General features: G+C 50.2%; 1 protein-coding gene across 1 annotated transcript in view; it reads left to right on the forward strand.

The window, feature by feature from the left end:
• The first annotated feature begins 336 nt into the window (after positions 1-336).
• Positions 337-12,864, forward strand: part of C5H1orf198 (chromosome 5 C1orf198 homolog) — a 32,190-nt gene continuing 19,662 nt past the window's right edge. Inside the window, exon 1 of the mRNA XM_059263825.1 lies at positions 337-701. Within this exon, the coding sequence (XP_059119808.1) occupies positions 369-701 (333 nt within the window). The 5' untranslated portion in view covers positions 337-368. The remainder of the gene's footprint in view (positions 702-12,864) is intronic.

The following is a 12,864-nucleotide window of genomic DNA, read 5'->3' on the forward strand; positions in this document are numbered from 1 at the left end:
CGGGGTCCTGGAAAGCGCCCCCACCAGCGGGGAAATTAAAGGGCAGGGAGAGGAGGAGCTTGGGGGTGGGGCTCAGGATGGGGGCGGGACTCCAGGTGGGGATGGAACTCCGAGTGGAGGCGGGACTTCAGGTGCTGACAGGGCTCGGGGACGATTCGTGGTTCGGACCGGTACCAGGTGGGGCATAGGTGGCCCGGAGGAAGGGCGTCCCGGCAAGGTCTGGGGGCGGTGCTCAGCCAGGGGCGGAGGGAGGCAGGAGCCGCGGGTGGGGTAGGGACGGAGCTCCGGGCGGAGACGGAGGCGGAGCTCCGGGGCGGGGCGCGGGCGGCCCGGGAGGCGGCGCTCGGGCCGGGACGCGCGGGCCGGGCATGGCGTCGATGGCGGCGGCGATCGCGGCCTCGCGCTCGGCCGTCATGAGCGGGAACCGGCCGCTGGACGACCGGGAGCGGAAGCGCTTCACCTACTTCTCGTCGCTGAGCCCCATGGCTAGGAAGATCATGCAGGACAAGGAGAAGATCCGGGAGAAGTATGGGCCCGAGTGGGCGCGGCTGCCGCCCGCGCAGCAGGACGAAATCATCGACCGCTGCCTGGTGGGGCCTCGCGCCCCGCGGGCCGCGGACGCGGGGGACGTGGGGGACCCCGCGCGCTTCCCTGGCCTGCGCGGGCCCACGGGCCAGAAGCTGGTGCGCTTCGGCGACGAGGTGGGTGCGGCGGGACTGGCCACTTACGGCGGAGCGGGCGGTGAGGGGGAGTTCAGAAATCTCTGGGAGAAGGGAACATGTAAAGACAAAGTGGAAACAGTAGAGAGGAAATCACGCGAACCTGGGTTTTGATGAGGCTCTGCCCCTTAGCAGCCTGGCCCTCGATGAGTTTACGACTTAGAGCCTCAGTTTTCCGGGTATGAAACGGGAATAATGTCTACCGTTCCCGAACACCAGGCACCCAGGGGCCGGCAAATGTTATGTCTGAGGACCTCAGTGGGGGAGGTAGGACTGCCAGGCACCGCCGCCCTGGGATATGTCCCCGGGAGACCACAATGGAGGTTGTGTTTGGGTGTGACATGTGAGTCCCGGTTCCCACCCAAACACCGGAGAAGTTGAGATAACTCCAGTAAGCCTGAGTCCCGAAGCCTGAGCTCTGGACGCTGAGGGATGAGAGAAACTACTGAAATTGCTCCGGCCTGATCCTGGTCTTAGGCACAATGGATCCGGAGTCTGCGCTGCCCAGAAAACTGGTGTTTTACTTGGAGATGGTTTCTCTGAAGCCCGTTGTGCCGCGAGAGTATGTACTTGGACCTCAGGGACTCAACTTTGTTTTGAAGGACAAAATCAGTAGCAACCGGAGTTGTGAAAGTCTTTTGGGGTGGAGGCAGTTTTCTAGGAGGCAGGGAGGAGGGCCTAGGAGAGATTTTCCCCCTTTCCTCCTCTGGGGAAGTTATGCCGAGAGTGGAAGGAATACCAGTTAAGAATAAGATTTTTCAGGCCAGGTATTCGTCGATGTTTGTTACTACAGGACGCTTGTGGTCACAAACCCACTTTACTGCCAGGGAATTGTGAAGGCAGAGCTGTCCACCAACGTAGCCTTCTGCTCTCCATCCCATTTGAAACTCTGAGGGCCTTGCCAGGAAAAACAAGGGTGTGGTAGGAGATGAAAATATAAGTCTTAAAATATATTCCTGGAGCTGAAACATTTCATTGTGAAAATATGCATCTCCATAAAGACATGTGGACAGAGTTTGCGCTTGGATCTGGATGATGAGCAGGCAAGCAGTTCCTCTTTGGCAGTGCCTCCGGTAAATAAATGTAAGAGGAAGCAGCCCTGTCAGTACTTAACAAATGCCAGGGATTGGCTGTCACTGGCCCTGAGAATATCACAAGGCCAAGCCACATTGGAGCCAGGGTCGCTGACAAGGAGAGATGTGGCCACTTTCCTTTTTACTCTAGCTCCTCATCTGGTGCCAGACTGCCCTGATTCTGCCTTTGTGTACCGGTGTGGTTTAAAGCAAATAGGGGCTTGGGAGATGGTTCCAACAGCGAGACTTGCCGTGCCCGAATGAGGATCTCTAGCAACCATGGAGAGGTGGCACACACTTGCGATTCCCGTGCTGGGAAGTAGATATAGGCTGATCCCTGGGGATCACTGGCCAACCAGCCTAGCCTGTTTGTCAAGTTCCAGACTAATGAGAGATCCTGTCCCCAAAGACAAGGTCGACACCGTCTTGAGGGACAACACCTAATGTTGACCTCTGACCTACACTCATACTCCAGCGTTTGCACGAAATGAAACTTTGTGCTGAGCTAGCTGTCCACGTGCCCTTCAGTAGCACCCAGTGTCAATCCCAGCAGTGCAAAATGGACAGAATACACACACACCTCCCAAGTCCCTGAGCAGCTTCAGCCCAGGTGGCAGAGGGACAAGCAACCTTGAGTCTTAGGCAGGGTCTGTAGGATGTCAGCCAGGGTGAGTGTTTCCTTTTTGCCTGCGGTAGTGTGAGGTTTAACAGCACAGGGGACCATAAATTCCACCAGACTGAGTGAGAGGTTGGCACCAAATTGAAGTCAATTTGGTCCCATCAGTGGTCTCATCATGGCACCCAGGAGATCATTCATGAAGGAGGACTAGTGTCTGGCCACGGGGCTAACAGATGGGAATACAATGTGTGTGTGTGTGTGTGTGTGTGTGTGTGTGTGTGTGTGTGTGTGCATCCCAGCTAGGTGATATGACACCCAAATAAGTGGCCCCAAATTTGAGCAAAAAAACAAAAACAAAAACAAAAAATCCAGGGCTCCAAAGCCCATTCTACACCCAAAGGATGCTTCCTGTTTTCTTGAATCATGTTCTCTGTTGCCAATAAAATTTTGTGCCCCGCATAGTAACACCATCTAGTTGGTTTTGTTTTGTTTTTTTTACTCTCATTTACTATCATTATTTTCAGTATCATATACTCATTTTTATGTCTTTCAGGAACAAATGGGACCCTAATTATAGACTGGTGACCATAGGTCTTGGTGACTCTGGATGTTGTAGGGGCTCCTTTGCCTGTGTGCATAGGACAGGTGCAGCAACATGACACCTGTGTGTGTGTGTGTGTGTGTGTGTGTGTGTGTAGGTGTGTCTTCACCCTGATCTCCAGAAAGCTGCATGGCCTGGGCAGAACTCAGATCTCCTCTTGTCTTGCTAATGTAACCTGGTCCTCTGTAGAGATAGTGGTCTCTGCTTTTAGTGCTGTGGCAAAGAAGGAACTGTCAGTACTTTAGCTGCTTTGGGAATCAGCTAAGCAAGTGTTTTCCTAGGCTGTCATAGAAACTAGAGGCACCCTGGACTAGGGTGCTTAAACCTCCCTCTCCCCCCAATTAGCCTTCACCAGCTCTATTAAAATCCCTGCTTCGTGAACTGATGTCAGTGGAGATGTGCAGAGAACTTAGTTTTGTTCAAGCCTGCCAGCTCCTACCCCAACTCCAGTATTGTCTTAATTCCTTCACTGCTGTCCTACAGCAGCAAAGAAGAGGGCTTGGAGCCCCAGGGCCCAGGTTCAAGTCCGGCCATGTCATCAGCAGGATGCCACTCTGGCAGGGTGAAGCATAATGTGGCATCAATGGTTCGGAACAGATGAAGTCCCTGGGGAAGTTCCCTCGGCCTTGCGAGTTTTCTTGAGAACATTAAGGCATGCTTTTCGGTGGATGCTTTTCTCAGGCTGGCAGCTCCCTTCCTTCTCTGGAAGGTTTGTTCTTTCAGCAGTGAAGTTCTGGGAATGGCTTCTTTGAGAGCTAAAAGGTTTTTGATTGAGAAGAGATCTCCTGTATACTCTACTGTTGTCATAGGAAGCAATCCAACAAACCTAGAACTCTGAATTTTCAGGAGGTGGTTGCATCTGTTTCCTGTCCCCAACTCCAACTCCTTGCCACACCCAGCAGGACCCGGGCACATTGGTGAGTCCCAGGGTTCTAAGCACTGCCGTTGTCTTAGCTCCAAACAGACCCTTGCAGAGATGCTGGAGCTCCTGCGGTGGTGAATCTTGCTGCTGTGGCATCTGTTTGTCTCTGCCACCTCTCCACGGAGTAGGTGGACCTGGGCAGGAGTGCTGGTGTGGGTCAGCCAGCCCCACAGCCCCTTGACCTGGATTCTAGAAACTGGAGTTTTAAGACCCTGGAGCCAGATCGCTCTGAACCTTGCCTGCGGCTTAGTTGACAGCTGCCTCCCAAAAGCTCCTCCTGGAGGCCTGAGGCCCTCCTTAGTGCTCTTGCTCCTCTCTGTCTGAGACCCTTCCTAGATCCTTCTGGAATTCTATTTTGTTGGGCATGAATTTGGCCAGATGTTTGGCTTCGGAGACTAGAGGGCTTTTTCTCTCCCATGTAAAACTCGGCTTTGCCTTTCTCTCTCTCTCTCTCTCTCTCTCTCTCTCTCTCTCTCTCTCTCTTTCTTTAACAATTTCTTTTTATCTTTATCTCTCTCTCTCTCTCTCTGTGTGTGTGTGTGTGTGTGTGTGTGTGTGTGTGTGTGTGCGTGCAGAGGCCAAACCTAGGGTGTTTCTCTGGTACTATCCACCTTGTTTGTTGACACAGACTCTGTCTTGCTGGTGGTTCACTATTCAGCTAGGCCAGCTGTCCAGTGAGCCCCAGGGATTCTGTCTTTCCCTCCTCAGCTCTGGAATCATAAGTGTGCACTACCATGCCCTCCCTGCTTTCTATCTGAGTACTGAGGAGTGAACTAGGTCCTCTTGCCTCTGTAGCGAACATATTCTCCATGGAGTTATGTTCCTAGCTCTCAGCCCTTTGGGGGGTGGGGACAGTGATTTGAGAGTTGATTTCTCAGTATTTTGCCTTGGTTTTTAAGGAAAGTGGAATGTGTGAATCACCATCCCCTCCTGTCTGGCATATCCATGTGTATTTTAGAAATGAGGACAAGGTAAATTTGGCCTCTTGCGTCCCTCTGCCTGGACCCTGTGCTGGACTGCCAGGTTAGCACTGAGAATGGTCCAGATGCAGCAGGCTGTGAGCGAGGCTCTGGGCCGGCCCCTCCTGCTCCCCTTGCAGATTGATGGCTCCTCAGCATGATAGCACTTGGCTGGGTGCCCAGAGCTGAGCCAGCAAACGTGGCTTCCCTTCTGGGCACCTCCATTGCTGCCTTCCATGGGAGGTGACCCGGTGGCAGCCTGGAAACTGGTTTTGCAGAGATGGAAGGATCAGTTTGTGCCATTCCGGGAGGGCAAGAAGCACATGGGCAGTCTTGGAGTCATCTTTTGACTGACAGGACTCACACCCCAAGGAAGAGGTTCCCATGGTGCTGGGAGAATGTAGCCATTTCTCAAAAAATACATAAGTAACCAAAAAAGAGTGATGACCACATTCCTGCTAGTCCCTTGACCTCCCTCCTCCCAGTCCGTTCCCTGTCTCATCACCAAGAGAGATGGCCCTAGCTCTGCACATGCCCACGATTCTGAACTTGTGTCCCTAGTGGAATGTGTCACAAGCTAACTCACCAGGGCTTTCTGTCTTTGGAACTACAGCTCTGAACTCGCAGTTATGGACCCTTACTTCAGTAGAGATAAGTATACTGCTGCTCTAAGAGACCAGAGCCACTTCTGTAAGTGTATGCACATACAGGCAGTTATTTTTTTAAAGGCGTATTTTAACTGTTCTTTTCAAACTCCCATCCTTTTTATTTTTTCTGTACATGGAGAATCAACCCAGGGCTTCCTGCATGTTAAGCAAGTGCTCTACCACCAGGCTATAGCCCAGCCCTTTCTTTTTCTAATCTTTTAGGGTCTTGCTAGGCTGCCCAAGTTGACTTTGAACTCAAGGCAGACCTTGGACTATTAGAATCCTCCTGTCTCAGTCTCCCGAGTAGCTGGGACTATAGATAGGCCTAGGCCACCATGCTGGGCTTGATGTGGTTTACCACTGTGAACATCAGAGAGACTGATCGCCTCATTCCCTTGTTCCTTTATTTATTTATTTACTTATGATGCTGGAGATTAAACCCAGAGTCATGTATATGTGTACTGTATATGTATAAACCTTCTACCATTGAGTTACTTACATCCCCAGCTCATTCCTGTTTTTTTTTTTAATTAATGTATTATTATAGTGTGTGTGGTGTGTGTGTGTGTGTGGTGTATGTGTGTGTGTGTGTGTGTGTGTGTGTCCAAGCAAGTGTGCTCATGCACAGGAGGATGATGTGTGTGCATGGGTGTACATGTCACAGTACATGTGTGGAGGTCAGAGGACAGCTTTGGAGTCACGGCTTTCCTTCCGCCTTTGTGGAGGTCCTGGGGATTGAACTCAGGTTGGCCAGGCTAGTTTGGCAAGTACCTTTACTCACTGAGCCATCTCACTGGCCCTCACTCCTGTTTTTTTGTTTTTGTTTTTGTTTTTTTTTTCTTTTAAATGCTTTTTTAAAAAAAGTTTTTTTTTTTTTTTATTTTATTTGTATGTGTATGTATGGGTGTTTTGCTTGCATGTGTGTGTCTGTGAACCATGTGTGTGACTCATGACCGCAGAGTCCTGGGAAGGGTGTTGGACTCCCTGGACCTGGAGTTACAGGTGCTTGTGAGCCAATACAGGGATGCTGGGGTCGAACCCAGGGCCTCTGGAAGAGGAGCCAGTGTTCTTAATTGCTGGACCTGAAAGGAGCTGTGAGCTGTCCTTAGTCTACACACAGTCGTGGTGTCTTTGAGTACGCAGAGGCTTTGAGTGTCCAGGCCACCCAGCATCGACCCACGGGTGACTGCTGTCAGCCCAGGGGATTTTCTCTTCCTTTGCACAGGCTCTGCCGTCAGATCTTGATCTCTCTGGTTGACAGCATTTCTTAGCCTGAGCTACAATGCCATTGCTTGTCCCCTAGGAGCGCCCCTGATCCTGGGCTTTAGCGGCATAGTGATCGTTTGTGGTCCCCAAGGCATCTTGTAACTGCAGACCCTGCTTCTGAGTCACCAAGGAAACTGGCCCTATTTCTGGGACTTAATAGTTGGGGTTCCCACTTTTGGAAACCAGGCAGTCCTCGCAGAAGGTGTCTGCTTTGTGGTCAGGGTGTGTCCAGTTGGCAAGTAATAGGTACTATAGTTCTGAAACATTGTGATTAAACATGCTTGGCGATGGTTAGTGTGTAATCTTCAAATGTCACCAAGAACAAAGATGCCCTCGCAGGGCTCGGAGACCACTCATTTGCCCTGGAACTGCCTTGGAGGGATGTGTAGAGTGAGTCCATAGGAGGCTAGACAGTTGTTTGTAGAGGGTCTTTGCACACAGGTGGCTTTTACACACCTGGCCACACTATATCTGATCTTTTTCCCAGGAGAGTTGAAATCCCAGACTGCAATCTGCCAGGTTGGCAGCTCCCAGTTAGTAATTAGCATCTTCAGTTCCTCCTTGTCTTTCCAAGACCTTTTTATTGCTATGCAGTATACATAGCACAAAACTTGACATTATAACCAGTCTTTTTTCTTCTTTAAGACTCTGGCTGGGTGTGGTGGTGCATGCCTTTAATCCCAGCACTCTGGAGGCAGAGGCAGGTAGATCTCTGTGAGTTTAAGGCCAACCTGGTCTACAGAGCGAGTTCCAGGATAGTTACGACTATAGAGAGAGACCCTGTCTCAAAAACTAAAAAAGACAGTGTCTTATGATTCCCTGGCAATCCTTGAACTCACTATGTAGCGAAGGATGACTGCATTTCTGATCCTCCTGCCTCTACTTCCTGAGTGCTGGGATTACAAATGTGAGCCATACCCAACTTATGTTAAAGAGACAGGATCTTGTGTATCATATCATACCCTCCAACTCTGTGTAGCTGAGGATGGCCTTGAACTTCTGATCCTCCTGCTTCCCCTTCCCAAGTGCTGAGATTGCAGGTGTGTATCATCATACCCTGTTTATGCCGCGTTGAAGATCAAACCCAGGATCTTTGTACATTCCAGGGAAGCACTATACCAGATAATCTCCATCCCCAACCCCATTTCAACCATTTCTGAGTGTAAAATGTCATTCCACGTATTTAAAGTGTGTGCAACCATTCCCACATCCAGTTCCAGATTATTTAGTTGTTCCTGGCACAGAGTCTTGTTATGGGGCCCAGGCTAGTCTGGAACTCACCATCCTCCTGCCTTAGCATTCTGAACGTTGGGATGACAGGTGTGCTCAGCCATGCCCAGCCATGTTTGTTTGTGTTTTGTTTTTGAGGCAGGGTTGCACTTTGTAGTTTTGGCTGGCTTGGAAATCATTATGTAAATCAGGCTGTCCTTGAGCTCACAGAGATCTGCCTGCCTCTGCTTCCTGAGTGCTAGGATTAAAAGCCCATGCCAGCCACCACCAAATTCGATGCCAGCCATGTTTTGTTTGTTTGTTTTTAAATTGTTATTTTTTATTGTGTATATGCATGATATATGTATGTGAGCATGTGTGCCAGTGTTTATGTGGCATTCATAGGAAGCTTTGGGAGTTGGTTCTTTCCTTCCCCCTTACACATTCTGGGAGATTGAATTCAGATTGTCATGCTGAGCCATCCACTGCCCTGCCCAGCAGTTTGTGTTGTTTTGAAATGAAACTTTATATCCTTTAATCAATAAACAGTACAGGTTAATTATAACTGCCGTTCTCCCCACCCCACCTCCAGCTTCTGGCAGCTTCTGTTTTCTGCCACTATGATTTTTCATACTCCAGTATTGCATGTCGATGGGACCACAAAAACAATATTTGTTCTTGTGTCTGGCTTATTTCACTTAGCATAATGTGAAGAATATGCTTATTACACACATAGTAATACTGCTCTCCTTTGGAGACACTGAGTCGGATCAACATTTTACAGACAGCAAATGCACCTGAGATGGTAGTGGTTTAACTAGTTTTAGTGCTGGTTACTGTGGAAGCAGAAGAAAAAGGGGAAACACTGTGTGTGTGTGTGTGTGTGTGTGTGTGTGTGTATAACCCTTGTGAGGACCAGCAGCCCCTCCTGTAGTGCGTACCAGCTTCTGATTGCTGCCTTCCATGGTTTTCCGTGGTTTTCCATGCTTCTGTGTCCTCATAGTTGTGTCTCTTGTGGCTTCTGTTCCGCTTTGGCTATTCTGATTTGGTGATGTGTGGTTGGCATACTCTTACGCTGTGCTCCACAGAGGCCCAGCCAGACATACAGGGTCTGTGTCTCTTTCACATGGGATTCTGACTCTGCGGGTGATGGTTGGCCAGAGTGAAGGCCACCTGTGTTGTCCTGAGGTCTGAAGGACGTGAGTGAGTTGTACTTCCACTGTTTCAGATCTGGGTGCCTGGGAGGTGGGCAGAGGGCTTTTCAGCAGCCCCAGAGTGAGAATGCACGATCCCACTCCAGGCCTGCATCTGCCTGTATTTTGTTTGCCTGCTGGTTACTGTGGAAGCAGAAAAAAAAGGGGAAACACTCGTGTGTGTGTGTGTGTGTGTGTGTGTGTGTGTGTGTGTGTGTGTGTCTATATATATGCATGAATGTGTCTGTGTGTGTTTGTGTATGTATATGTCTGTGTGTCTGTGCTTGTAAGTGTTTGTATGAGTGTGTCTGTGTGTGTCTTCATGCAGGTGTATCTATGTGCAAGTATCTAAGTATCTGAGTAAGTCTGTGTGGGAGTGCATTTATATGTGAGAGTGTGTCTGTGTGGAAGTGTGTAGAAGTCTATGTATGGGACTGTGTCTATGTGTAAGAGTGTATCTATGTATGAGAATATGTTTGTATGGAAATGTCTTTGTGTGAGTGTGAGTTTGTCTGTGTAAGTGAGTGTGTCTCTGTGTGTAGGAGCAGGAACTACCACTTTGAGAATCTGCTGCCATTTGTGCTGGCAGCCTGGGAGGCTGCTCTAATGCCAGCGAAGTCTATGGCTGGAGGCACAGCCACTGCCAGCTGACGACGGAGCTCCCATCACATTTTTGTTTGGCAGATTTATTTTTGCTAAGTGCTTTATTATTTTTTATGAGCTCAGAATTGCAGAAATCTAAGGAATCTGCCTCTTGATTAAGCTTCCTTCTGAAGCAAACAGAAGATTGTTGACGCTAAGGGGACATCTCAGTGACCTTTCCCAGCCTGTGACCCCTGTGACCTCCCGTGGAATTCCAGGAAGTGTGAGCAGCGACCCTGGGACTCCGACCCACCAAGCACTGGGCCCTGACTTTTGCTTCCTGGAGTCCTGCTCACAGTTGCCTCCCACAGCCAGGAGCCTCTGACTTATCATCGGCGATTCAAAGGGACTGACCTGACAGAACTCTTTAGAAGTCAGGCCAGGTGACCCATGAGTGGTTCCAGCTCCCACCCACCCTTGTGATCCCTACCTCCTTTCTCTGTCCACTAATGTGGCTTGGGCTGGTGGCCTCAGTGAAAACTGCGTTAGCCACAAGTCACCTCTCCCACAAGTCACAGCTAGAATAAGCAGTATCTGTTCCACTGACCTGCTCCGCTTCCACTGGAGGCTGTCTGCCTTACTGCCTCTGAGAGGAGTGCAGTGTCCCAAGAGCCTAGAACTGCAGAATTAACTCGATGTTTCCGCCCCCGGCAGCCGCAGAGAGGAGGACAGGTCCCAGCTGCAGCTGTCGCTCCCAGGCATTGGCTCGCGTTCCTCCAGATAGCCATGGCCATTTTTGGAGGGGCAGAATTTAGACATTGGAATTGGGACTTAGCCGAAATTCCAGAGTGGAATGCAGTGACCCTGTTCTCATTTTTAGAAGTTTTGCCTGACGACTGTGTAGTGCAGAATAACCCACGTGGGCTGGAGAGGCTGCCAGTGGTTAAGAGCACTTGCTGCTCTTGCAGAGGACCTGAGTTTGGTTCCCGGCACCCGTGTACAGTGGCTCACAACCATCTGTAACTCCAGCTCCAGGCCAGGCTGACAACCCTCTTCTGGCCTCCAAAGGCACTTTCACTCACGTGTGCATATCCATACACAGACACACGTACACATAAATATTTTTTAAAAAGCAGTGCAAGTCCATTCTGGAGCCAAGACTCTCCACAGATGTTTCCATTGTGCAGGATCAGTGGCTATTTATGGTGGACTGTATTAGCTGCCCAGCTGAGGTGCCTTTGGCTCTCTTAATGCCTGGTCCCACTTTACTGCTCAGCCTATCCAGCTCTGGGGATATACGCTCTGCGATGTAGTCTTGGTATAACATGTATCCACGTGAACAGGCTTTCTCTGGTGTTAGTGTGCAGTTCTTGGACCCTCTGCACACCCACTGGAGGAAAGGGCCTAAGCATGAACTTGCAGCCCCTCCTCCTGAGCCCAGCCCCAAGCCCCAGGAGCCACAGTAGGGTAGCCCTTACCGTACAACCACCGACTACTCATCCCCCAGTGCAAGAGACTCTCTATAAATGGCAGTTTTACCCTTCGTACCTTCATCCCAGAAGACCCAGATCCCCACTCCCCACATTGTGATGCTTTAGGAATAGGAATGTGTGAGGTGTATGAGTTGTGGTATGTGAAGACCTGTCTTGTGCAGAGGTCCTGAGCTCATAACTGTGGAACCTGGGCTTCTCCAGCTCTGGGGATAGGGTGGGGAAAGGGCTTATTATGTTACTGTGCCTTGTCAAGCTCGGTGTCTTCTTAGGAATGGGCTGTCAACTGCCCAGAGCCACCATGCCTTTGCTATCATCGTTCTTCACTGGACCTCACCTGCTGCTCAGCTCAGCAGGGGTGTGCCTAGGGAAAGCTGGCTTGCAGCGGAGATGGCTATTGTGCTTGCAAGCATTCTTCCGGGGTTCCTGCCATCTGTGAGGCTGGTCTGGGGTAGGGCTCTGTCAGCATCTGAAGAAGGAGCCTTGGGCACAACAGCTCTCTTTGTGGAGCTTGGAGCCAGGTCACCTGGCTGCTAGGTGACAAGGGACGTAATTTATTGGGTACTACATGAAGTGATATAAATCACCGAGGACGGGCGGTGGTGAGGCGCACGCCTTTAATCCCAGCACTCGGGAGGCAGAGCCAGGCGGATCTCTGTGAGTTCGAGGCCAGCCTGGGCTACCAAGTGAGTCCCAGGAAAGGTGCAAAGCTACACAGAGAAATCCTGTCTTGAAAAACCAAAAAAAAAAAAAAAAAAAAAAAAAAAAAAAAAAAAATAAATCACCGAGGAGTTGTTTGGGGACAGTGGGAGATGAACATAGAATTAATGTCACTCTCGGTTTACATATTTCATCTGGGGTTTCAGACATAGCTCTGTTGGTAAGGTGCTTGCCTAGTGTGCATAAAGCCTCGAGTTCAATCCCCTGTACGACATAAACCAGACATGGTGCTATGTGCCTGTAATCTCCTCACTTGGAAAGTAGAAACAGGAAGATCAGGAGTTCAAGGTCATCCCTGGACACACAGTGAATTTGAAGCCAGATTGTGACATGAGACCATCTAAAAAAAAAAAAAAAGACAAAAATCTGTCCCATGTTTTAGAGCAGCCGGGCACAGACAGGTACTCTGTGGGGGTGGAGAGGAGGCCTAAGCCCTTTCTTCAAGCTAGCCAACAGGACCTGCAAGCCAGGGTCTGAGTCCGGTGAGTGCTCTGAAGAGGTCTTCTGCCGCAAGTGTGTGCTGAGTCAGGAGCAAGATTAGCGTTGTTAGGATTAGACACTCGCATTTCCCGATGCTTTGTCCACAGACTCTGCTGCCGGTGCCTTTCAGCGGCTGGGAGGAGGGGGCACGAGTGTGTTGTTGGCTGTGTTCTTTGCACAAGTTGCCAGGTTACAACCTCACAGCAAGCCTGCAGGGTGTGTGAGCCCCTCACAGAAGCAAGGAAACAGGTTCAGAAGGCCGTGTCCTCGCGCCAGATCATACAGTTTGCCCTGGTCGGGCTGAGACTCGACCCTGTTTTTGCTGAGGACAGTAGCCGTCCCATGTCTTGAAGCTCCTGTCTTGGGTTGGCTCGGCTGAGGTCT

This window comes from Peromyscus eremicus, chromosome 5 (genome assembly GCF_949786415.1).
Source record: "Peromyscus eremicus chromosome 5, PerEre_H2_v1, whole genome shotgun sequence".
In the NCBI taxonomy this organism is placed as follows: Eukaryota; Metazoa; Chordata; class Mammalia; order Rodentia; family Cricetidae; genus Peromyscus; species Peromyscus eremicus.